At 42.8% G+C, this 26,820-nt stretch overlaps 1 protein-coding gene across 2 annotated transcripts; it reads left to right on the top strand.

Moving 5' to 3' along the window:
- Positions 1 to 832: 832 nt before the first annotated feature.
- On the top strand, positions 833 to 26,552 carry PLEK (pleckstrin). 2 transcript variants are annotated; one of them, XM_059405952.1, is made up of 9 exons: positions 833 to 999; positions 10,501 to 10,656; positions 10,905 to 11,086; positions 12,715 to 12,806; positions 15,839 to 16,023; positions 17,653 to 17,757; positions 22,548 to 22,631; positions 23,498 to 23,567; positions 24,868 to 26,552. In XM_059405952.1, the coding sequence occupies exons 1-9, from the start codon at positions 958 to 960 to the stop codon at positions 25,005 to 25,007; spliced, it is 1,056 nt and encodes a 351-aa protein (XP_059261935.1). In that variant the 5' UTR covers positions 833 to 957; the 3' UTR covers positions 25,008 to 26,552. The 2 variants fall into 2 exon arrangements, with proteins under 2 accessions (XP_059261935.1, XP_059261934.1); XM_059405951.1 differs by having other exon boundaries at positions 943 to 999; positions 24,871 to 26,552.
- The last annotated feature ends 268 nt before the right edge of the window (positions 26,553 to 26,820 follow it).

The raw sequence follows: 26,820 nt of genomic DNA, 5'->3' as shown, positions 1-26,820 counted from the left end.
CGTGGCTATCTTCACTCTTCTTATAAGAACACTAGTCATATTGGATCAAGGATCCATCTACTCCAGGATTATGTCATCTTAACTAATTACTTTTATTTACAAATTAGGGTAACATTCTAAGGTACTGGGGGTTAGGATTCTTTTGGGGGAACACAATTTAACACATAACATGAATGGTAATAGACATTATTCAGAAAGGAATTCTGTAACCAAGTAAGTTTGGGAAACAGGATTGAACACCATTTCAGTAGGATTCTTTGCTGTAATATTTTGGGAGGGTCTTTAATTTGTTCACCTGAAGGGGAGTCACAAAGCTGGTACTATTATGGACTATTTCTCAAATATGTTTGCTTGTGGACTTCCTTTTATAGGTCTACTGTGGGCTACCATTCTGTGTGATGCCCAGTTCTCAGGCCAGATGTGAGGTAGCAGACCTGGTGAGGTCCCTCTCTACTCTTCTGGATCCTCCTCTTAACCTGCTGTATGACCTTGAGTCAATTGCCTTCTTCTCTGAGCCTGAGTTTCCCTATAACTAAGAAAAAGACAGTAATATAATTTCCCTACGGAAATTATATTTCTTCTAAGAACTAAACAAAATGAGGTTTTCTTGCTCATTTTCCTCTTCCTTTCACTGTTCTGTTTTTCTACCCTTTTAGGAGAATGTTTTTGTATATGATAATAAAGTTTACATGGGGTAAATATTCACCCCATCTGCCTTCTTAGTAAGCCTCCCATCTTAGTAAAGAATGGGGTTTTTTTCTGTCTGCAGTTCCTCATTCTGTCTTCCACCCAGTGAGGGGAAGAGGATGTGATCATGCGATCGCCAGCAGATGGGAAATTGTGAAAGGGACCTCACTCTAGAAAAGCGGCCCACAACTGCCTCAGCTCTCAGAGGAGGCTGGGCTTCTAACAGGACTTGTCTGACGGTGGACTTGACTCTCTGATTGTCCAACCGACATGGAACCAAAACGGATCAGAGAGGGCTACCTTGTGAAGAGGGTAAGCAGAACTACCACCTACAAGGGTATCACTGAAGATAGGGTTGGGGAGGATTGGTGCCCAGTTTTGGATTCTCTACCCACTCTCTTTAAGAATGTTTTATGCTGAACCTATTGGGGTGACCCAGGAGAGCACGACAGCCTGTAGAGTGTTGGGAGGGAAGCCAGCACACATTCTATTGCGTTCTGTTTCTTAAAGGTAATCTAGTTCAGCTCAGGCATCAACACAGCCTGATCTTCTGGGACTGATTCGGAAGGTGGGGACCTCAGCAAAATCTAAATCATGATTTAGAGCATTTTTGTCGCTAGCTGTTTGTGTTTATTATGCTAGAAGACTCACACTCTTCTGCTGTAGAAGTTACTCAATGAGATTATTCCTTATTCCTCCTCTTATTATGTATTTATTGAGGAGAGGAAAAAGAAAAGGATTAAATGGAAGCTGATATGACACAGTAACTGTATCTTATTTCTTGGGTCATCTAAAAATGCATGAAAAACCTTATCTTTTTCTTAAATTGGGCTCAAATCTCTTCATTCACTATTCTGAGTGAATTTGTATAATGTACTACTAAGGTAATAATTTTAAAGATTAGGGAACGGGGATGCAAGCTTACTCAAAAATGATTAGTCTCACTTGTATGATCAAAAAATTGAATTTTCTTAGCACTGCTTGTTTTTCCCCTAATGCTGGGTGTATGTCATATCATTGTGTGAATTCACACACAGGGCTGGTTGGCATCCTGTGGGCAACACCTCTGTGAACAGATATTCTCACAATGAGCCATGTGAGCTCAGCTTGTTGGAAGTGAACTGAATTCAGGACATTCGTTCAGATGCCGAGCTTTTCAACTGAATGAGCACCTAATGTCACTGTTTTAGGTCATCTGTTGGCTTAACATTTTGGCCTAAAATGTTCTACTTAAGAGGGGGTTAAGCAGCACACATTGTTGCCTGGTTCTGTTTTGGTTTAAAGCTGGAAGGGGAGTGCACCTGGCTGGCTCAGTTGGTTGGGTGTCTGCCTTTGGCTCTGGTCATGATCTTGGGGTCCTGGGATCAAGTCTTAAGTCAGGGTCACTGCTCAGTGGGGAGCCTGATTCTCCCTCTCCCTCTGCCTCTCCTCCAGCTTGTGCTTTCTCTGTCTCTCTCAAATAAACAAATAAACCTTGAAAAATGAATTAAAGCTAGAAGGGACCTTAGACCTCCTGGCCCCATTCTCCCATTTCCAGGAGAAGAAACTGAGACCAGGAAGCTGGGTGACTGCCCAAGGTCACATGGCTGTGACAGTTGACACCAGAAGCCCACTCGCTGGCTTTGGTTTCTGACTCATGGTGCTGAACTCTGTCCAATACACCAAGATTTTCTTAGAGTCAGTGTAATGTGGGTTAGGGTTTGTAAAGTATTTGTGGCAGCGAGAGTTTTAAGTGGGTGCTGGAGAATAAAGGAGCCCACAGCTCATTTGCTCTTTAGCTAGCATAGCATCATTAGCTATTTTGAAACATGCTTTGAAAAAGACGCACATATACACACAGACAGGTGTATGCGGATTCTTTGCAATAGATACCAACATTCTCTTTAAATGTTGAGTAATAATTAATGGTGGCATTTCTTTCCTGATTGCTTGGGCTAGTATCTGGAGAAGAGCAAGTGAATGGAAACATTTTGCTGTGAAAATTGCTGTTGTTTAGTTTGTGTGTTCACATTTTAAACTCCATAAATGATAAAAAATATAGAAGACTAAGTGAGATAAGTGAGGCTGCCCCACTAGAAAATGGGGATGAATGAGTTAGGTTTGTCAAGCTTACAGATTTATATTAATAGTTTTTAATCAGTGTGAGTAATTCTCTCAGATTATGGCTTATAAAAGCCAATTTAGAAAATGTACCTAGAAAAAAAGCATAGTGAAATTTCATATTGATATTTCCACAATTTCCATCTTCCTGATTCTCACGTCTGTAATTTACAATGAAATGTAATGTAACATAATGTAATTTTTGCATTTTTCTCTGGAAACTTTTGAACAGTCTTTGTTGTAATGTGTTAAGACTCTCTAATTTATCATTTTGAAGAAATGTTTGATTCAGAAATATTCCCTTCGTTGGGAACTACATCCGAAGCAGAATTTCCCAGTAATGTTTTTAGACACTAAGTTTCTTCCAGTTGCCTCATATATATGGATTAAAAAACTATGTATGTCAGGAACCTGGCACACAGTAGGTGCTATATATGTGGCAATGATTATTTATATCAGTATTGACATATACTTCAGTAGGTAAGGGTCCTTTTCTAGATGCTAGCAGGGATATATGTACTGATGCCTGGGTTGGTTGTCAACTTAATAGTGAAGAAAGGACCATGGAAATTTTTCTGTGGCAAGGCTATTAGATGGTTTGATTATAGTTGTTGATGTTAGAGCATGACAAGCAATGAATCTCCCTTCATTTACTTTTTTCTCTTATGCAGTTTAAAATACTTGGGTAGTGATAAAGAGTATCTTTTTCCCTGTCTTGTCTTGTGAAATAACTTTATTGGAGATAAGATGTTTTGGGTGGCAAAATACAATATTAGAAATGCTGGTGGAAGGATTTTGTCAAGCCAAAAGTCTTGGGGTCAACAGTCAATGGCATCGACTATGAAAGGTTCCTGCTTTTCTTCAGTGCAAGATAACCATACACAGTCTACAATTCTGGTTTCCTGCTTTGCCTCCTGCCTAAGGTCTTTAAATAGAAATGATGACTAGAGAAGGAGGGAAAATACATGATTCTGTCACTTTGCAATTTTTCATTCTTAATAAGACCTAGATTTCCTTGCCCCAGGGTCTTGTCATTTTTACTTTAAGGGAAAAAAAAAGAACCCTTTGAGCTGACCATATAGCCATTAACGACTGTATGACCGTGATCCAATTCAATCCTAATCATCCTCTGTGATAGTATCCTTATCCCCATCTTACAGATGAGAAAGCTGAGGCTTGGAGACATTGTGTGACTTGCCCACAACTAAACCACTGCTAAGAGGATGACCTGAGATTCAAATCCAGGCTTCCTAACAGCAAACCCCACCATCTCATCAATCCACGTAGCATTCTAAAAGGCAGGCTTACCCAAGCCAGCAAAAGGGAGGTTGGACAAACTTACCAGAGCTAGAGTGGGGCCTGGACATATTGCACTGGGGGCAAGAGTGGGGTTAGTAACCTCTACCTCCCTTTTTCTCTGATGAGGAGTTGATTCCATCCAATAAACCCAGCCATCTTTTGAATGTCCTTGAAACCATACTAATAATCTGGGTATGTTTATAATCAATCATAACTTTAAAGAGAGAGAGAGAGAGGAGCAGTTTCCATGCAATGAATAAGCTAGACTCCACTAAGTCATGTTCCAAACCAACGTCATTCCTAGTGGTTTCTGGAGCAAACTGCTGTTGACAGATGGACAAACAACCAGCAGGCACTTTGTGCAGCAGGGCAGATCCCAAGAGTGACTTCGAGCTTAGGGTGGTCTGTGAGGCTGGGCGAAAGCTCAGGAGTTGGGGTGGTGGGAAAGAGAAGGATGGGGGTGCTTGGGCAGGAGAGAGAAGGACTGCAGAAAACTGAGGTGGAAGGAAGAAAGCTGAGGGGGGGAAAACAGGAGAGTCAGGAGTCCCAGCCCAGGAATTCTTTCGCACAGCAACCTTGTTTGTCTTCCAGATAGCTACCACAAAATAAATCCCAGCAATTTGCATTTGTTGATTCGTCACCATTTCTAATAGCTCACCCAGGTGGTCCTTATCCTGCAGCAAAGACAGATGGAAGCATTGAATGTGTTAAGACATTTGATATTTATAACAACGCCACAAAGTGGGTGCAACTATTATCCTTACTTTTCAGAAGAGGAAACTGAGGTACAAGAGAGGCAAAGGGCCTCCTTGCCCAAGGTCACACAGCTCTTAAGTAGCAGAGCTATTCTGCAACTCAGCAGTGCGGCCTCAAGGTCACGAGCCATGCGCGTGTTACTTGTGGCCCTCATGGGCTCATTTTGCAGTGATTTTCTTCTCTGGAGCTCTGTTGCTGTGATGATGGGTGGTGCCCAGGACAGCCTTCACACTATTGCCTATAAACTGAAATCTTACCTGTCTATGTGGTTACCATTTTTTTGAGTAGCTCCTCTAAGCTAGCCTCTGTGCTAAGCCCTTTAGCTTAAATATGTATCTCCCTTAAATATAGTATCGCCTTTAATCTTTGCAACAATGGGAAGTAGGTGTTTAATTACTTTCATTTTACAGGTGAGGAGACAAAAGCATTTGGAAAAATTAAATAACTTGGCTAAGGCCACACAGCTTGGAAGAAGCAAAGTTGAGATTTGAATGTGAAGCCCTGAGACTCCAGAAATCATTCTGTTGAACACTTGGTGCCATTCTTCTATTGCTCACCTCATGTTTTTATTGAGAAATTGTCCAATTTAGGAAGGTTACTTATGTAAAAAAAATATGCTCCTGAACAGATTAGTTTCCTTGCCTTGGAAGAATTTAGATAGGTACAAATGGACCATTTATCCGGTACAAAATCAACATGTTATACAAGTGATTTCACAGATCAGACTGGAATTAGATGATACAATTGATGAGGTAGCAGAAATCAGGACTTTAATACAACAGCAACTTAAAATGACACGTCCCATGCGTCTGGAAGGATAGATGATACTTACTCACGGTTCTGTTTTAGTTGGATACATAGTTTGGCTCATAATAGGATTGCCTTTGAATTCCAGCGAAGCCGCAGCATATGAAAAGAGAAGTCTGAGGGGAAGGGGAAGGAAGTTAAAGGAGGTGTCTGCACTCTGTGGGAGGTGTCTGGGAGGGGTTCGCAACACCAAATTCAAATTGCCCTAACCTGCAGCAGTGAGTGGTGGCTGCTTTCCGCGAAGCTATACAAAGCATGCTTCACTTTCTGTGTTGGTCAAGGTCCTTCCCCTTCCTCCCCGCCTTAGGGTGGGGACAGACAGCCTCTTGGTCAATTTTATACCCCAACTCCCAGGCCAGGGTCTGAAGCACAGGAGCTGTTTTATCATAATGTGTTGAATGAATGTGTCTCGAAGAAAGAAATTTGCCAGAAATAGACCCAAGAAATCAGGGCCCCATAGTATAGTAACTTTTAAAGTATTAGAAAACATTTCCAGTGAAGGATTCAGTTTTAGATGATCGTGTTAAATGTTTTTAACATGTGTTTGTTTTTAGCTTGTAGGTGACACCCAAGGTTTGGCAGGGCATTGTAAATAGAAGACTCAAGGACAGAACAGACAATAGGTTTTTTTGGAATAGTGTGTAGAACCTGAGGGTTGAAAGGCATATTGAATACTTAAATAAGTATTTCATTGACCTTTCCCATCTATGGTTTATATTTCTTTTACCAATTCACTAACAAGCATGCTGGAATACCTCTTGTGATGGGGAACTCACTAATTTAAATTTCTCCCTTAAGTTATGCAACAAACTTTTTTTTTGTTTTTTTTTTTTCCTTCCCCTGAAACCTCTACCTGTTAGGCCTCCAAACAGTCTATGATAATGTTTCACACCTTTGAAGACAGTCCTCATCATCTCTGCCTGTCCCCTTTTGTGCCCAAACCTTGCTTCTTCCCCCAAGAGAGAGATGCCAGCTTGTCACGCTCTTTTGAACAGGCCCCGGTTAGCTGCTGCTTTGAGATTTCCTGAACTCAGGATCATTCTCCAGGTACACTTATAAGCGCAGAATAACAAGGAATAAGGAGTATGTATTGGGTGCTTATTATGTTCTAGATATTCCCCTACACAATTTACATGGACTATTTTGTTTAATATCCCAATAACGTTAAGAAATAGATAGTAGCATTATTCCCATTAGCCAGATGTAGAAACTGAGGTTTAAAAACTTGCTCAAGATCACATTACTAGAATGTAGCAGAGCTGGGATTTGAGCCTCACCTAGTCAGCTCCAGATCCAGTCACCTACTGGTTATACTCCATTTAAACTTAGAATATTACTTTCATCACTTTAGATCCTATGCTTCTATTTATAGAGCCTAAAATGACTTGGATTTTTTTGACAGCCCACATCAAACTGCTGACTCACAGAGCTCCTTTTTTTTTTACATGCCCCTTTCCCCACATCTTCACCAATACATTTTATAACTCTTTTGAAAAATTTTATCTATTTGACAGACAGAGATCACAAGTAGGCAGAGAGGCAGGCAGAGAGAGAGCAGGGGGAAGCAGGTTCCCTGCTGAGCAGAGAGCCTGATGTGGGGCTCGATCCCAGGACCCTGAGATCATGACCAGAGCTGAAGGCAGAGGCTTTAACCCACTGAGCCACCCAGGCACCCCCCTTTATTTTTAAGTATAAAAGTATAATTTTTATATGGCCAAATATCTTGTCCTTTAAGATTTCTTCCTTTGATGTCATGTATTGTCAGACTCTTGTGCACAAAACTACACCAGTCCCAGGATGATGAACATTTTCATTTAGATTCTGGAATTGCTCACAGTTATGTAAGAAGAGTAATGAAGATGGCATCTGAGGGAAAATGGAAAGAGCATAAAATTGAGACTCAGACCTGGATTCAGATCACAGTCCACATGGATTGAGCAGATGAACTAGGCCCAGTCACTTCACTAGGCCTCCATGTTCTTACCTGTATGATGAGCATTGGTAGATGATCCTAAATGCCTTTCTGGCACGGGCGCTCCAGGATCACACTCCCAGGTGTGCTACTGAATGGGCACCAGGAAGCTTGGGGACAGAAGGGGTAAATACGGGGCTGGTCAGGGAGAAGTGCTGTCAGGTTACTCCAGCGAGCAGCGGCAGAAATAGCTGAGGGGAGAGAGGGCCCACACAGTTTCGCCACCCTAACCTAACTCACCACTACCAAGCCTGGAAGAAAAGTTTCGACTTTATAAATGGTCAGATTTCTTTTGTTTTGTGGAACTTCGGCCTCCTCGCTGTGCAGGAGCCTGAATCCCAGGGGACACGATCTCCTCTGAGGGACCTGCCTGACCCAGTCCCTAAGGCTACTATGCTTGAATTAGGAAAACCCAATGGCTCTGGAGTAGCTTTATTTTAATTGTCAAAGAAGGAATGCTGTGCAGGCTGACCTCTCCCAGTTTCTCTCGGTTCCAAGGTCAAAAGCTCTGAGTGACTATGGCCATGATAAGTCTTTGCTAGGCTTGAGGTAGGATATAAAATTCTGGACTTGAAAGGCACTTTTGCAGTCATCTAGCCCAACTTCTTACTCCTACTTCGGTGAATATGTCTTTGATTATTTTTAGTTATTTGGTTTTTTTATTAAGACGTACCATATTTTTCTAAAATTACATCCCAAATTTTAATATATAGTAGTGTCACGGGTTGTTCATTTATTTATTAATTTTGCCCAATTACTTCAAAAAATTCCAAGCCCACAGAGAAATAGGAAAAATAGCACATTGCCTGGATTTACCAACTGTTAACACTGGGGTGCATTTGCTTTCTCTCTCTTTACCTCTATATCTCTATATATAGACACACCACACACACACACACACATACACACTCACTCACTCATATTTTTATGCTGAGGTCTTTGGGAATAAGTTGCAGACATCATGCTACCTCACACCTAAGTACTTCAACATATATCTCCTAAGAATTAGGACATTCTACACAGTTTCCAAACTGGATGGGCCATTTTGCACTCATGTATGGGGGTTCCAGTTACCATCCTTGCCAAATCTTGCTTTTCTTAATCTTTTTAATTTTAGATACTTTCGTGGGTGTGTAGATGTATCTCATTTGGTTTTAATCTGCATTTTCCTGGTGAAAAATGATTTTGGATACCTCAGATGCTTTTTGGATATCCTCTTTAATAAGAAGTCTCTTTCAGGTTTTTGCCCATTTAAAATAGATTGTGTTTTTCTTACTGATTTGCAGGAGCTCTTTATATTCTGAATAGGAGTTTCTCTCAGATAGATGTAAAACAGAGAAGTATTATGATTTCATGTGTTGGCATGGGGTCTGACATTGCCTACTTTTTACAAAGATTTTTTAAAAAAATTTATTCATTTGAGAGAGATTCAGACAGAGCAGTGGGGAGAAGCAGAGGCAGAGGGAGAATCAGACTCCTCGCTGAGCTGGGAGCCCAACATGGAGATTGATCCCAGGACCTGGAGATCATGACCTGGCTGACCCACCCAGGCCACCCCCACCCTGCCACTGACATTGCCTATTTTTTAAACAGGGAAATAATCCAGTGGTAATACTAATAGTTCTTCTGCCTGTGCAGAAAAGAGATAGTGTGTTCTAATTTAAAATTACTTTTTCAGTAACTAAAACAAAGGAAACACTTGGACAAGCAAAACGATTAGTCCCGCAAGTATTTATCTTCATGGCATAAATAGTCTTCCTTTTGGGCAACTGGACCTTTATATAGAAGCTCTTTGTATTTTAAGATAAGCAGCAGGATCTGCTGGGAACTGGATGATAATCCTGTTTTGTGGTAGTCATGACAAGGTGACATCGTGGGTTCAAAGATGAGAAGCAAAGAACCTCTTCCTTTTCCAAAGTCCTCCCAAAATATAGAGAAGAAAGAGACCTTCTTGATGTAGTCAGAACAGTTAATTGATTGCTCTAAGTGTGGTTGGCATTAATCCCAACTGAAAACATTCTCAGTAAGGATTTTCCTCATTCACTCTGTCTTTATAGGGCACTTTGCAAGTGATTTTCATACAGCTTCTCCATGCTCATACACAAGGCCGATCTCTGAGTTTCTTCTTGATGTTTGTATTCAGATAAAATCTGATTAGGCCAAAGGACGGGAATAACTGCAGCTACCATGCCACCACTTACGGCTTCCACGCCCTTGGTCGAAATAGCTATTCGACTCTGACATTTTTCCAGTGAGTCTGGCCTCAGACTTCGGCTACTATTCAGTCTGAATTGGCACTTGAGATCTATTTGCAATCCCTAAGGGGAATGAACACAGTGGGCGGAGCTGGAGCAGAAAAGAAGCTGTAGAAAGCCAGCCTGAACTGTCCAAGAAAGAGAATAGAGAGCCATACCATATTCCTTCGATAATGGCCTATGGGAAGCTCAAGACCTGCTTATGGCTGTGTATACATTTTATCTTAAAAATTTTTTTCTTTTTAAATTTCCATCTGAATGGCCATCCTCTTCTCTCCTGAGGGCTGCTTTCCTATCAGCCTGGTCACACCAATGTGCATCACCTGCATCCACACTGGCTAAAGCTAGGCTGTTTATCAAGTTATACACCATCTATAGAAGAGTTTTAGAAGGGGCGCCTGGGTGGCTTAGTGGGTTAAAGCCTCTGACTTCGGCTCAGGTCATGAACCCAGGGTCCTGGGATCGAGCTCTACATTGGGCTCTCTGCTCAGCTACTCTCTCTCTGCCTGCCTCTCTGCCTACTTGTGATCTCTCTTTGTCAAATAAATAAAATCTTCCAAAAAAAAAAAAAAAAGAACAGTTTTAGAAGTCATTGTTGCACAGCTCCTTTTGTTGTCATTACAGGGAAGTATGTTCAACACCTGGAAACCTATGTGGGTTGTACTATTAGAAGATGGAATTGAATTCTATAAGAAGAAAAGTGACAACAGCCCCAAAGGAATGATTCCCCTGAAAGGAAGCACACTGACTAGCCCTTGTCAAGACTTTGGCAAAAGGATGGTGAGTCAACATCACTAGCCATGGTAGACACCCTGTCACGCACTGACCTTTAAGCCTATGCACAGCCTACCATGTGAATGGTGCTCCCTGGGTCTGTCCTTCTCACCACCACCCACACTCCAACCCGGGCATTTCGGTTTCCGTTGGCCAAGCACTTCCAGAATGGGGTTGGCTGAACTGCTGTGCTTCATAAGGGACTGAGCCCTTTGAAAGGGATCATTCCTAATGGGATGTGTTTTGATTTTTAGTTTGTGTTTAAGATCACTACGACCAAACAGCAGGACCACTTCTTCCAGGCAGCCTTCCTGGAGGAGAGAGATGCCTGGGTTCGGGACATCAAGAAAGCCATTAAATGCATTGAAGGAGGTCAAAAGTTTGCAAGGAAATCCACCAGGAGGTCCATTCGATTGCCAGAAACTGTTGACTTAGGGTAATTTTCTGTGTTTGCTTCCCTCCACCCCTTCCACAACACACCCATGCCCCCACCTCCCCATTGTGGAAATCTCACAACAGATCCTGTTGCATGGCTTGCTTTGGTTATCTCTGAAGGCTGAAACCACTATTCCAAGTTGATACAGTCTGAAGCAGTGATCGTAACCTCTCCAAGACCTAGCAGCTGAGGAGAGGAGGCTAATGGAGTATGAACTCCCTCATTTTGGGTAACCTTGACAGAGGGGGAGTGAGAGAGAGAGAGAGAGAGAGAATGTATAATTGTATTTATGAAGTGGCCATAATATATTGCTTAGTCTTGAAAGTAAAGTTCAGAATTTCTAGATAGGTAGGAAAAGGCAGGGACTATGTGTCGAAGCAGGTAAGGTTTCAAGTTCAAGTTCATGCACTTACACAGCCAACAAGAGCCAGTCAAGGCGAACACCCATTCTGGGCAGAAGCCCGTGATGTCCTGACTCGGTTTAATGGTCTTATATGTTGGCTGATTTGGAATTGCAAGTGGTAGTTGCAATTTAGATAGTGTAGCCTAAAGGTTTTCAGAGACTCACAGGTAAATTCAGCACCTGCCAGGGGTTAGGAAGAGGGTTTCTTCCTTCCTGCATGTTTTACATCTCCTACCACATGAGCCTGTTTCCCCAGAGTCTCTTCACTCCTTGCTAGTTTTGTTTTTATGTTGAACATATCCTGAAACAGGAGCCTGGAGGAGTTCCATGTTAACATGTCCAACAAGGACTCTGTTTACAAAATGGGGAGGGGTTCTGGGATGGGAGTGAAGAAACCCCTTCTGCAAGTCCAACACAGGTCTTAATGATAAGACATAAACAAATAAAATATATCATAGGGATTTAATAAAGTTTGCGCTTTGAGCTAGGGGAACTTCCCCTCATCAAGAAAGCTTTTTGGTAAAGACCCAAGAGCCAGTGCCCCGTTCAAATGTAGCTGCTGGGGGGCGTCGTCAGGTGACCATGTTTCTGGCCACAGCTGTCAGTGCTAAGTGGGAATGATGCCTGTGCTCCTTGGACCTACGGGATCCATGAAAGTGGCCTTCTATTTTGTAGTCTACAATTTCTCTGATAAGGCTATCTTTAATTTATTACCTCAAGTATAAAAACAAGAACTTGCCATCTCTTATAATTTTTAGAATAAGAAAAAAGCTTAGTCAAAACATTCATTTTCCTGGAGACCATTATCAACAACAGATGGTCTCTTGAAAGACACTGAAAGAACTGAGACATGAGGACTGAGGGCAATCAAACACCTAGAATGTATATGGACAATTGGCCCTGAGAACCTCTCATCTTGGCACCTAACTGGGATAATTCTCTACCTCAGGCACTAGGAATTAAATCACCAAAGAGCTTAATGAATGTAAGAGACTTAGAATATCTTCCTGTGTATTTTGCTCACTGTTGTAAGTCACGGAGTCACCCAAATATGAACCCAACCCTTTACTTATGATCCCCCCATTGGAGAGACTAGGCTCAGGAACCACCTGAGTATGGGGGAAGCCTGTGGTCATGGTCAGCCTCTCCGAGATGGCGACCCCCAGAGAGGACTCACTACTCTGAAAGGCTCCTCACTCACCTGTTTTTTTTTATCTCTGCACAGTGCCTTGTACCTGTCCATGAAAGATACAGAGAAAGGAATAAAAGAACTGAATCTAGAGAAGGACAAGAAGATTTTTAATCACTGCTTCACAGGTAAAAGGCCTTGCAAGTCTGAAACGGGGTACCCGGGGAAGGCAATATGTATTTCTCACTCAGCCTTGTGTGTGGGAGTGGGTGTGAAGCCTGGTGAGTGAGTGGGATCATAGAACACAGATAGATGAACATGAGACTTGAACTTCCTCAGGGTAGAAACCAAAAGAGAGGTGGAAAAGAACTCTGTTGTTCAAGCTAAAGTTTTTGAGTTCAAGCTAACTCTGACTCACTCCCACACCCCAAATAATTGACATTATGTTGAAATAGACACTGAATTGAACAAGATAATAAACAGGCACACAATGTAATATTTAAGTGGCAATACTAGAGATGCCTGAGGCTACGCAGGGTCAGGTACTAAGTGGCAAGAGTTTAGGTAGATGGCATAGACATTAAAAGATGTTCTTTGGAGCCAGACTGCCTTAGTTCAAATCCTGGCTCAGCCACTCACTTGGCGTAAAACCTTAGACCAATAACTTAACCTCCCTGGGCTTCACTTCCCTTGGCTATAAAATGGGGTAATCATAGTGCATCTACTTTATAGGGCTGCTAAACAAATAATGTGTTTAGGACAGTGCCTGGTCACACTAAATACTATATGGTGTTAAGAGGTCACATGTCTGCACAGACAATTCTGAGTTCAGAGAAGAAAAAGAACTCAGGGGTTTGTTGGGATCAACAGAAGTACGAGCCTAAATTTTACACAAAGAGATGGTCGCATTTCATCTGGTAAGGACAAAGTTATGGGGCAGAGATATCCAGAATACACATCCAGAAGAAGAAAAATGACCAGGTTGGTAGAGCTCATGGTTCACTGGGGGGCTAAATGGGAATTGCAGTTTGGGACCAGGTTGTTAGAAGCTGGGCATGCCTTACTTATGACAGAAGAGATCAAGAGAGGAAAACTCTGAGAAGATAGAATAGACGTAGAATCTGAGGGGATGTGCAATCAACAGATAATTCATGAAAATGGTTCAGGTCCAAGTCAGGCAGGTGGAGGTGTGATCTGCAGGAGGATAGTGTATCCCATGGAAATCAGTCTCAGAGAGTTAAGGTTACACCTTAATAGCACCAGAAAAGTCAGGGCTGAAATTTGGGATCAAGATACCAAGTTGTGGACAGTAGTAAGGGAAACTGACAAAAGCAAGGCAGGGCCCTAACTGGAGCAGGAATAATGTGACTAAGACAGACCCTCTAGCAAAGGAAGGGAATAAGGAAGAGGTTCTGAAATAGAGGTTCTGGGCACAAGGTCCAAGCCATACTTATTCCCTGTGTAATGTGTTACCGAGTCCCAGAGTATAGGACTAGAACTTCTGAAGTCCTGTCCACCAAAGGTCAGGGTAGGTTCTAGAAATTTCCGTGGAGTCAAGTTTTCATGTGGGGGCCTGGTGGTTTCAGTGGAGAAACAAGACTATGGAAGAGACTGGGACTCAGGCACTGCTGACAAATAAGGAAACTCTTGAATGTTGGGTGTTAGGGAGATGGAAATTTTCTTTCCAGGTTTCAGCATGCCTGACTGAGCAAATATGAACTCTAGGGTTAGAACACTTGAGTAAAGGGCCATTACTGGTATAACTCAGGCCTAAGGTCACTTAAACTCTCTAGGCCTTAATTTCCTCATTCTTAAGTGGGGTCTATAACTACTGCCTTAACTCTTTCATAGGGTTGCTATGAGGATTAAGAGCAGAAAGGCAGTATTTATTAGTTTATCCTTCAACAAAAGAAAAGTCAGTAAAAAACCTTTCATAGATGAAATTCATGGAAGGCTTACTAACCAACTCCTGTTTCAAAGATAGTATATCCTATTACTCTTGTTTTGATGACCTGGAACTTTGTTGCCAGTTACTCTGATGCCCTGGTTGGGTACATTTGTACAGAATATGTTTATTTATCTTTTTAAAGATTTTATCTATTCATTTCACAGAGAGACCACAAGTAGGCAGAGAGGCAGGCAGAGAGGGGAGAAGCAGGCCTCCTGCCGAGCAGAGAGCCCGACGCGGGGCTCGATCCCAGGACCCTGAGATCCTGACCCGAGCCTAAGGCCCACTGAGCCACCCAGGCGCCCCCAGAATATGCCATTTTTAATATAAAGCTTCCCTGTAGCCTGCTAATAATCCAATTGCTGGGTCAATTTCCTTTAATCCTTTGCAGTCCTCGCTTGAGGCAGAAGTTTGGTGAGATGCCTTTTCAAGGTCACTACTAGACCCTGCAAGTGACGTGATCAAGTTTTAATTTAGGACCATGCGTGTCTGATCATGTTCTCTTCTGCTAAAAACTTGTCACTGGTTCTTCATCGCCGAATTTCTTAATATGCCATCAAAGTGCTCCCACTCATCTTGTGCCTTCCTCTCTCTCGTTTTGTCTTCTTTTCACCAGCTCTTCCCTCCGCCCCCCAAAAGGGACTGCTTCATGTCTGTGTAGCTCTGTTCCCACGCTGCTGCTTCCTCAGCCTGTGCTGGTTGCCTGTTTCACGTGCTTGGCAAACATTTACTCATATTTTAAGCTTGAGCCTTGTGCTACTTCCTCTATGAATCTTTTCCCAGCTGCGCACACCAGCTCCCCTACCCTACCACTCCTTTCCACACCTTGCAGATTTGACCCTGTAGCTCCATGGCACTGCACTTACCCATGGCAGATGGCTTCTTACAATCCTTAAGTATATCCATCTCTTCCTTTCAGTTCATCCGATGGAGCGTGCCCAGTATGCTCCATCACTGCGCTTTGCACCTAGTAGACGCTCAATAAGTGTCTGTTCATTAATGGAGTAAATGAGGGAATTACTAAGACCTATTTCTTTGATGCATGCATTGCTCCTGAAGGAGTATGTCGATGCTTTTAAAAACCTTCTACGAGGTGCCTTTTGTTTCCAAATATTTATCCCACTGATCTCATCTTTCCTTCTTGGAATAACAGGGAACACGGGACAAGTCAGACCCGGGGGTCCTCTGGAACTTTTCAGGGGTGACTGTCAGTGGCTTGTTCTTTGGTACTATGGTAAGGAGCACTGACCTCCTTCTGATGATCCCATCCAGGGAACTGTGTCATCGACTGGCTGGTGTCCAATAACTCTGTTCGGAATCGCCAGGAAGGCCTCATGATTGCCTCCTCGCTGCTGGGCGAAGGGTACCTGCAGCCCGCGGGAGAACTGTCTAAGAATGCAGCAGACGGCATCTCTGAAAACCCTTTCCTGGATAACCCTGATGCCTTCTACTACTTTGTAAGTGAGAAATGCTACCCATTCATTCGTCCTGTAGTGGGCGCTGCCCTGAGCAGATTCTAGTTGATCTTAATTTATATTGGAATGGGCTAAGCACAGGGCCCAGCCCTATGGAGAGTAGTGAGGTGTCTCTGACTTGTCTTCCTCTGCAGTGCCTGCTATATCCAGTGAATCAGGTTAGAGAAAAATGGTGTTTACTTGAATATTTTTTTTCCAGTCTTTAAAAATAAATTTATTTATTTAAATTTTATTTATTTATTTATTTATTAAAAAAAATTATTTGACAGAGATCACAAGTAGGCAGAGAGGCAGGCAGAGAGAGAGGGGGAAGCAGGCTCCCTGCCGAGCGGAGAGCTCGAAGTGGGACTCCATTCCAGGACCCTAAGGTTATGACCTAAGCTAAAGGCAGAGGCTTAACCCACTGAGCCACCCAGGCGCTCCTACTTGAGCCTTTTTTTTTTTTTAAATTGACTTTTAAAACTGTATTCTTATTCTAAGCAATAATTCATTTATAAAAAGTTATTGGGCCCTAGTACAGTCCAGGCCCTCTCCTGGACAAAGGAGATGCAACAGTGAAAAAAAAAAAAAAAAGAGGGCGAGCAAAATTGTGACCCTCAGGGAGCTTTTTTTTTAGAGGGAGCTCTATGAAATCACAATGTACTAGTTGTATTTTCCCGAATTTGTATTACGATACACTACTAACACAGAATGTGTTCACCCACGTCCTCTCCCGAGTCATCTTGTTTATCTCGCATGTATGCTTACCCCAGATTGGGAAACACTACATTGCACAAAGGACCTAATCTTGCACCATATGAGAAAGCCAGGAACCTTGGGTTTCTAGGGGGATTTTGGCAGTTTTGTTCCAATTTGGGGTCTGAGTGCAAAAGTTAGGAAGCTACTTGGGAGAACCACCTTCTTACAAAAATGAAGTGAATATCTCCGAGAGAGTTTCATTTCACTTTGGGGGAAGTTCCACTGTCAGTTTCTGTTTTTTTTTTTTTTCTTCCAGACCTTCAATCTGGTTTTTATAGCCATTTAAATGTGGGAGTCTAAAAATACCCCCCAGAGTGGGTTCTTCTTCCTCTATATGATTCATTAGTTACGTATAGTTGAGCGAGTCCCAGTTCCCTCTTGACCTTAGAACATGAGGCTGAATGGCCCATCATGCTCTTGGCCTTCTCAAAGTAGAAGGCGCTAAGTAGCAAAGCTCCTAATGGAAATTGTGTCATGCAGTGTCTTATAAATGAGCCAACTCTGCTTTCAAGGACGTGACCTTGAGGGGCCAAGAGAAAGAAGACTTTGAGCAAGCAAGAGATGTGCTGAGCCAGACTTAGAGTATGGCTTGGGGAACCCAAGAAAATGAAAGGATATTGACAAGCTGACACTTGAGTGGAGATGAGGGAGAACATCTAGCAACAGGAAATAAGCAGCTAGAGACAAGAAATGGGGAGGGAGATGTGCTCACCAAGGAAGACCTTTAAAGTTTAGTTTGGGGTATGAACCATAGTAGAAAGGAGAAAAGGAGCCTACTCCAGGGGCTGGAAGGGAGAGAGAGAAAGGGAAAGGTATAAGTAGCCATCTGCCTTAGACCAGAAAACAGACTTGCTGTCTGTTGCTTCCCAACAGCCAGACAGTGGGTTCTTCTGTGAAGAGAATTCCAGTGATGATGATGTGATTCTGAAAGAAGAATTCAGAGGGGTCATTATCAAGCAGGGATGTTTACTGAAGCAGGTGAGTGGTTCCCACTATCCCTTTCTTGTCTTTTTCCCCTTGCCAGATTATTTTAACTTCTGTGTTACCAAATGGTATTTGTTCTGTTTGTCCAATACTCAATGAGAGAATGAACCCCGCAGAGGGAAAGACAAAAAAAGCCAAGGAGATGATCAAAGTGGCATTAGGACAGGAGGACTGGGGCAGGTAGAGTACAAGATACACCTTGAAATCTGGACATTCTTCTTTTATCAATACCGTGGGGGAAAAGAGATGTTTCAAGAAAAATACTGACCTTTTCATGAGCTGGGAGAAATCCATTGGCGAAAAGGAGCCATCCGGAGGACCTAGAGTTTTCATGGGAAAAGTACTTCCCCTTTAGGGGACAAGAAAAGCCTATCCCTCTTTTTTGCAAAGTGACCTGGAAACAGGAGCAAGCCACACTCAGGAGAGGATCATGTATGACTGAAAGTCACATTCCAGACTGTGGGTAGGACATGGGTTTAGAGGACAGGTCTCCACAGGCACAGGCCACTGTCAGTCTGGGAGGCAGTGGCTGGGTTGGACTGAAGAGTTCTAGCTGTTTACCAGAGGCTAAGGCACAAGATGTCAAGAGGTAAGAGAATGCAAGGGCTGGGGCTAGGTGGGGAAGCCAGGGCTGGCACCTGGTAGAGAAGAAAGCAACAGGAAGACGTGGGAATATTCAGGGTAAGAAAAGTGATAGTAGCACATGGTATCATAGAAACCAAAGCTGTGTTCTAAAGCCAGGGTTTTACCTTCCCGGCTGTGTGGTGAGCTGTCTTAAAGGCACTGCTTAGTATATAAAGAATGGGACTGAGATTTAGCTTACCTCATAAAAGGGCTCCAACTTGCAGGGTGAAGAGGAAAGAACCAAAGCTGAGCCTATAGTCATATTTAAAAAGAACTTTGGACTAGCTGAGATGAGATATACACACAGATTTTGAGTTTCACTGGGGAAAGTGGGGCATTCATGTGAAAAACTGATCTTAACATGAGGTTTTGAGAAAACAGGCTCCTAAGAGATACTACAGCAAAGACGTAGAAAGAATTAATTCACAGATGATTCTAACAACTTTTATGACAGAGCTATCACCAACCAGATTAAAGCCAAGTATAGGAGCGGGGCTAGTCTTTGATAGGGAAGCTTCTGGCAGTTTTCTGTTTTGCCCATTGCCAGCTTGCTCTGGTTCTGCCCTGTGTTCCTGACTCTTTGATTATAGGGGCTGGAAGGTGGATGTTCAGACAAGAGGAACTTGAGAAGGAATTTCATTACTTCTTTATGTTGTTGATTTTGTCTTATTCTATCTTGTTATCAGTTGTAACTTTTCTTGACTTAGTTGATCTGACAAGTGTTAGTTTAGAGTGGAGCCCTGAAAAAAATAAACATGAAGGTTGAAAGGAGAGAGAAAGTCTGGGCTGGACTGAAGTCATGTCTAGGCCAAGCATTCCCAGTGGGTGTCCTGGATGGTCAAAAAATTGGCTGAGGTTATCATTATTAGGTTATGAGGTCATCAACATTAGCTAAGGCAAATAAGTGGTTCTCTGATCTAACAGATCCTCTAAGGATCTGTTAAAATTGCACCCCACGCCAATTAAATCAGTCTCTGAATTTTACAGCTCTGCAAGTGATTCTGATGTGTAGCCAAGGCTGAGAAAAACAGAGCTGGCCTTTTTCTTTTCCTTCTTTCTTTCTTTTTTTTTTTCCCTAAGATTTTGTTTATTTATTTGACAGAGAGAGAGAGAAAAATCACTAGTAGGCAGACAGGCAGGCAGAGAGAGGCGGGGGGAAGCAGACTCCCTCCCCAGCAGAGAACCCAGTGTGGGGCTCGATCCCAGGACCCTGAGATCATGACCTGAGCTGAAGGCAGAGGCTTAACCAACGAAGCCACCCAGGCACCCCTGGCTTTTTTCTTAAAAGCGAATTTCTCCTATTATCAAAATACCACTATTTAAATAGTCATCCATCTTAGCCTCCTTTTAACATAAAGAAAACAGAAATCTACGTGTACTTAGGAACGTTGTTCACTTACAATATTCTTTCCTCCAATTTTTGAGGGAGGGAGAGGGAAGAGAAACTTCTCCTATTTTGATTGATGGCTTCCCTTTAATATTTCCAACCTTAGTTGTTTATAACCTGGTTCATATCAGAATCACCTGAGGGAATTAGCAAAAATTTCTTCAAGTGTCACAAAGCTAAACCATTCTCTGTCAGCTATTGGCATTTAGTCAGGGTTAATGTGAGTAGAGGCTTATCATGAAAAAGGATACCTGTGTCCCACACCTCACAGGCAGGAAGAAGCTGTGTCCACCTGGAGATCAGTCCTCCCCTATTCTTCCCACTTCTCCCATCCCAGAAAAATAATTCTGCTTGGGGATGCAGCAAGTTTGAGGGTGAAAGATTGTGAATTATATTCAAGGTAACCCCTTGAATATAATTCATTCTGTTGTGACAATGAATAAAATATCTAATTTTTCTACCATGTGTAAGCTTTTTGTTGAGGAGGGACAATATATGATATGTGTTTTTCTCATATCTGTTGCACATCAGCATCCTTAGTCTACAATAGATAATAAAACTTTGTAGATCAGATGAAATTGAATATAATTAACTGGCAGATCGGCAACAATTCCAGGCATGCACACATTCCTTAAAATCCCCCAGGGAATCCTCATTAAATGAAGGATGGCCGGACACCCACTTAAGAACACTAAACTTCTCAACGTATCACATTCTAATGTCAGTGAGGGCTTAAAGGCAATAGGTAGCTGGCTAGGGTTGGCTGATTTCACATCCTCCTCAATTCATAGGAACTTGTTATTCACCCAGTGGTTGCATGAGAGGTCCTGCGATGTGTGTCCCCAGGTCAGGAGGAAATGGTGTAGGGCAGAAACTTGAGTATTCTCACCTAGTGGGCAACATTAGCTAAGGCAGAGCAAGAATTCATAAAAAGAATTTAGAAATTGATGCTTTGCAAAAGCTATTTTAGATATGATATCCAGATAGAAATATTCTCTGTTCTCCCTTATGACTCTATAGGGTTCCTGGCTTTCATCTTTCAGGCAAGTAAAAGCCTCTTTGGAGATGAGCTCCTTGACCAAATGCTTGGCCAAATAACTTAGACCCATTCTTGAAAGCTCTCTTTAAACTCCTTTAACTTGACATTATGAAGAAGGCACTGTTTGCTAAAACCATAAATGTTTCACTGTTTTCTACATGAGCACAATGAAAAATATTGGAAAATTTATATATGTGCCTGTCAATATTTGGTGCCTTAGAATTAACAAATACTATGATTTATATTGGCAAGTTGGAACTATATATCTTCTAATGTAATATATATATAGATATCTCTATATATATCTATTTTTGTTACTAGAGATATTTTAGTGATTTGAACTTTCCATGGGAAATGTCATTTACCATGACATTTTAAAAAATTCTTTCAAGCCAATTGAAGAAACTGGGTAATTCAAGGCAATCACAAACAGATATAAAGCAGTTTCTGGGGCAAGATTCTCTATACCAGGCACATGGCCGGGGATTGGAGGAACAAAGGTTAAACAAGACACAAATCCTGCCTTCCAACCTTACAGTCTGAATGACATCATTCTGTTGCGAAGGCCCAAGTCCTATCCTCTTTCATCGTATCTGACACAGTGCCAATTCCTTCCCATTTCCATTGGGGCTACCCGATATTAGTTCCTAGTAATTCGATGTGTGGATTGTTGAAATCATGCCGTAATGACCTCCTTTTTACCTTATTTTCTTTCCCCTGGCTGATCAGTCCATCCTATATATGGTCACCACATTCATCTTCCTGAAACATGATTGTGATCTTTTCCCAAAAACTGACTCAGAAGCTATCAGCAATGATCCTCACCTTGTATTTGAAGTCTCTTTCCACTCTCCCAAATTTTCCTCTGCTGTTGCTCATGAACTCTGTGTTCTAGCCAGACTGGTCTTAGTCACCGATGTCTGCATACGCCTGGTATGTTCCCACTGCTCTTTTTTGTTGTCAAGTCTTCCTATCCACCTCTTTCTCACCCATCTGACTCCTGTGTATCCTCTGTGGGTAAGTCAAGATCTTTATGGATCTCTCTTCGACATCCCAAACCCGCAATTGCATATCCCACATATAATTCCCCTGAAATCCATTATCCATAATAATTACTTGATTTGGACATTTACTATTTTATATTTCCATGTAGGTTATAAACTCTTTGAAGACTAGGGCTATGTGTTAATCTCTTTATATCCCCATGTTACTCAATAACATACAATGTATGTGCCTTGTATATAGTACCATCTTGTATAATAGTAGAGCTGGAAGATAATCTTGGAAATAAGTAATCCATGGGGCATCTGGGTGGTTTAGTCAGTTAAGCGCCTGACTCTTGGTTTCCGCTCAAGTCATGATCTTTGGGTCCTGGGATTCAACGGCGTGTTGAGCCCCAAGTTGGGCTCTGTGCTCAGCATGGAGTCTGCTTGTCCCTCTCCCTCTGCTCCCCCTCCTGCCTGTGCTCTCTCTCTCTCTCTCTCTCTCATAAAGAAATAAAATCTTTAAAAACAGAAAGTAATAATTAATCCATAATATCATAACATCCAAATTGTTCACTGGCCCTAGTGCTGTCTCCCTGACAAAGACCTGGGTTGGGTCCTGGTTCTCCTGGAGATAATAGTTTATCTTCTTCTTTTTTCAATTCAACAAAGACTCACTAGGTGGATACTATGTGTACAGAGTGATGCCAAGAACTCACCATTCCTCTTCTTATGTTGATCCTGGATACAGGGGCACAGGAGGAAAAACTGGAAAGTGAGGAAGTTCATTCTGAGAGAAGACCCTGCGTACCTGCACTACTACGACCCCGCTGGGGTGAGAGCCTGGGGCCCCCAAACCCATCGCGCTCGGAGCCTCCACTGCTCTCTGGGCCTCCTGTTCTCCTTTCCACCTGGTTTCTCTCCCCGTTTTCTCTTCACCCCCACCCCCACTCCTTTTCCTCCTGCCCTCCGGTCCCTCTTCCTCTCTCTTCTCACTGTGAAGATGTGAAGTCTTAGGCCTTGAGACCAACATAAGCTCAGGGATGAAAGAAAATATCACTCTATTGTCATTTACTTGGTCAACTCAACGTAGTTTTTGTTTGTTTGTTTGTTTGTCCTGATCTGATAGTTTCAGAGCAATTCAACCAGTCCGATTCATTGTTCTTGGCTTAATATCTTAAAATCACACAAAAAAGTGATAATCCCTCCTCTGGGCCAATTCAGATGAGAGCATCGGGGAAGTCCAGCCATGTGGGCTGTGGCTATTCAGAAGGGGCTTTTTCTTTAATAAAAAGAGCCAGCCCTGCAGTGTGCAGATAGCTCTGTCCGGCCTGGGTGCTTAGCTTCCTCTTGCAGCTCTGGGCTCTTTGATTCCGTCCTGCGAGGGTCATGGTCCTGTGTCAGTAGCAGGGGGGCCAAAGAGCTCCGGAAACATGCACCGGTTCTCTCATGGGGTGTGGTGAGGCAGTGTTTCCCCCTGCCCTGGCACTCTACTCCAGATTGACATGTGTCTCCTTGTCCAACCTCCCGGAGTAAAGTGGGGGGTGGATGCTCTGGAAGGGGTTTTCTTCCATCTCCTTCCGCTCTTATCCATTCGGGTGCCCTACTCCATAGCAGAGAGAGTTCGTGGGGCTTTTGTGCCAACGGGATAAAGTATATTCATTTATTGGGAACATCATTAAGGACTCCTCTCTTCTCCAGGGTGAAGATCCTCTGGGAGCAATCCACTTGAGAGGCTGCGTGGTGACTTCCGTGGAGAGCAGCTCAGATGGTAAGAATGAATTTTTGTTTGAGAGAGGTGTGTCTGCTCAGGCTTCCTTCTCACACCTGGGCATCCAGGGCCAACAGCTATTGGTCACTTAATCAATCAGCCTAAGCAGGAATGAATTTCTGCCTCCACATCTTGGAGATGCCAAGATATTTTCTCCCAGATGCTGCCCTGGTTCTTTGGGCTTTGGAGAGGAAGAGTTGCTTTCTAGATGCCTCAAATAAATCCTGGAGCAATGCTAAGAAGAAAACCTTCCCCTTGGAACTGGCTTAAATGGAGACTTGTTAGCTCCCGAGGCCTGTCATTGAGCCATGACTTTCCTTAAAGGGGACCTTTGTCATATCCAGACCAGAAAATCTCCCACAGCCAATGGAACATTTGTGCAGTGAGTGGAAAATGCTTCTGGCTGATAGTCACGTCTGTGCTAGTCTTGGGTGAATCACCTAATGAAGTTGGGCCTTAGCGCCTCGTCTGGAATGAGGGGTCACACCAGTGACCTCTATGTCCTAGGTCACAAGTCGATGACGTGTTGCATGGAATGACCATACAGGTGTATGCCAACTTCACAGGTGCCGGAATGAGGGCTCCCAGGGGAGAGGTGGTTTAGACAGCCCAGCCCTGGATTTGCCATATCATTTTGAGTTTATAGATTATAGAGGCTGATGGGGAAAAGCTACAGCTGCAAAAACTAGGTTTTTGCTACTCCTTGATCTGCTCACCCTCCTCTCCTCATAGAATGATGATTTTTTATTTGATGTCAATGTTTTAAGTCTCACTATTGGCCAGTTTACTATTTTTTGCTCTTTCGGCAGAGACTGTAACTTAGCCTGTGCAAAAACAAGTCCAGGCTATAGTGGTGGTAATGGAAGTAGGTTTGGGTTTTTGGTTTTGTTTTTCATTTTAATATATTAGAGCCAGCTCTTGGTTCATATTATGAGCAGAGGAAAAGTACTCAGTAAGCACTATTAGAAGTACTCATTAGGCATAATTGGTGTGCAAAAGTGAGAAATCTAGTTTGCTTGTAAACTATAAAAGAAAACGTTTGTGCCTGAGTATTTTGCTTCTTTCTTAAGCATACACACTCAAACACATGCACAGAATCATATATGTACTTATCGATATAAATACTATATATATAATTATACAATAAATATATATGATCATACAATGATGGTAAGTTTGAAAACCACATATTCAATTTTCTTAGAACACTAAAAAACTTAAAATTACCCTCCTTGCAAAAGGAAGGCGAATCGGGTGGCCTTTCCGGAGCACACGCGCTGTCATTCACTTTCTTTTTCAGCAGTCAGGAAGAGTGAAGAAGAGAACCTCTTTGAGATCATCACTGCTGACGAAGTTCACTATTTTTTGCAAGCGGCCACCCCCAAGGAGCGCACTGAGTGGATCAAAGCCATCCAGGTGGCCTCCCGGACTGGGAAGTAAAAACATTTCTGCCGCTTGTTGTCACTCTCCGAAGGGAACCCCACAGAGAAGCTCGGTCCAGGACCTGTCCACTTCTGGTGACACGTCAATGAGAAAGGGCCCAGGGTTGGGAAGTTTTCGTCCGCAGAGGTTCTGAATGTAACTAACCACACGCTGCGTCCTGTTCACCTGCACCGACCACACTGCTCACTGAAGCCTCTCTGTTTCCCCCCAAGCCGATGTAACAAGCTGTGTGGCCTGGCTTCTCTGCTTAATCTCTCCAGGCCTGAGCTTCAGAACCCAAAGCCCTGTGATTCTAATACCGGTGGAAGTAAAAATGTCTCTAGTCGCCCAGTAAGTAGTAGGTGTCATTGCTGGGCTCCATCTTGGCCTTCGGAGCCCGACGCATTCTTCCCTTTAAATCTATTCCCAGTCTGAACTAAGGGGGCTAGGTGTAAACCTCTTGTTCTTGTTTGCCACCTTCTCTTGCTCTTGGCCATTAGATCATGTATCATGAAGGAGAGCTTTCTTCTTTCTTCCTCACTCGGACCAGAAACTTCCGGAAAGCGAGTGCCCCAGTGGCAGCTTTTGGATTGAAACCTTCCATCACTTTCTACAGCCTGGAAAGTTCTATCTTCTGGGAAAATGACCCAAGGAAGCCAGGTGTAGCCGAGGGTCTTCTCCGTGCCCTGAAGCTACCCATAGCAGGCATTTTTCAATCCCCTTTGGGGCTGATCTGAGATGCTCGTATCTTTGCCCCTTTCCGGAGCATTTCTCTACCATTGATTATAATTAGGAGGGGGAACTCCAAATCTTTGAGCTTCTGTTTCGATTGAATGTTTGCAGGAAAAAGTGGTCAGATGGGTTCCCTCCATGGGTGAAGGGCCCAGGGGGCTGGCAGGTTGATGTATAACCCCCAGTTCCAGAGGCTGCAGGGGCTGAGCTGAAGGCTGGCAGACTGGTTGATGGGCTTAGACAAAGCACTGAGATGCCTTAGGTCTAGACGGAACTCACGGAGGTGGCCATCCACACTGCTGCGCCTTCAGTTCCCCAGTCAACGGTACTCTGGTTGTCCTTGAGCTCTAGGCATAAGCTGTAGCTAGCTGTTCCTGCTTGGCCTCTGCAGGGCCCTGTGAACCCTTTACCAATCAGAGTGATCTGAGCTACATTCAAATTGGGTGCCTGTTTTCAACTTCTGACCCTGTCCACCAACTAGTGATTCTAACCCCAAATTGAGAAAAACCTCAGGTATGCCTGTCAAGGTACATTTTCCAATTTCAGATTTCTGACTTTCAGGCTCCAATGAGTAAAGGAGAGCAGAAAATTCTTCCTGATTTTGTCACCTTCTCTCTTTCCCTCCCCCAATTGCACACAATATCCTTGAAGCTATTCCTACACCCAGATTGTTTTCTCAGTGGCCTAGGGGCAAAATATTACCTTTTCTCTAATTATTTTGTAAGCTTCTTAGAGCATGCGCATTAGTTTTTTCTACATTCAGTGTTACAAGTATTTATTAATATGGAGTCAACTTTATGTTTTGAAATAAACATGACCATGTTTAGCGTTTTTTTGGTGTGACGTTTTACTTGCCAAAGATGACTCTTTTTCTACAATCCGCTTTCATTTCCTGAGGATAATACCACCTTTTGTCTCTCAAGTCATCTCAATGACTTTAGAACATTTTTTAAAAAACAAAATCAGTTTATTCCAGGGAATAATGCAAATATGGGGACAATAAAAAATAAGTATCACTAATTTTTAGTTCACAAGACCTTGATTATAATGTTCAGGCAAGCAAAGTTGTCTATAAACCAAAAGTGTCTATAACTATTAA

Source organism: Mustela nigripes, chromosome 7 (genome assembly GCF_022355385.1).
Source record: "Mustela nigripes isolate SB6536 chromosome 7, MUSNIG.SB6536, whole genome shotgun sequence".
In the NCBI taxonomy this organism is placed as follows: Eukaryota; Metazoa; Chordata; class Mammalia; order Carnivora; family Mustelidae; genus Mustela; species Mustela nigripes.
This window is presented reverse-complemented; position numbering and strand designations above follow the sequence as displayed.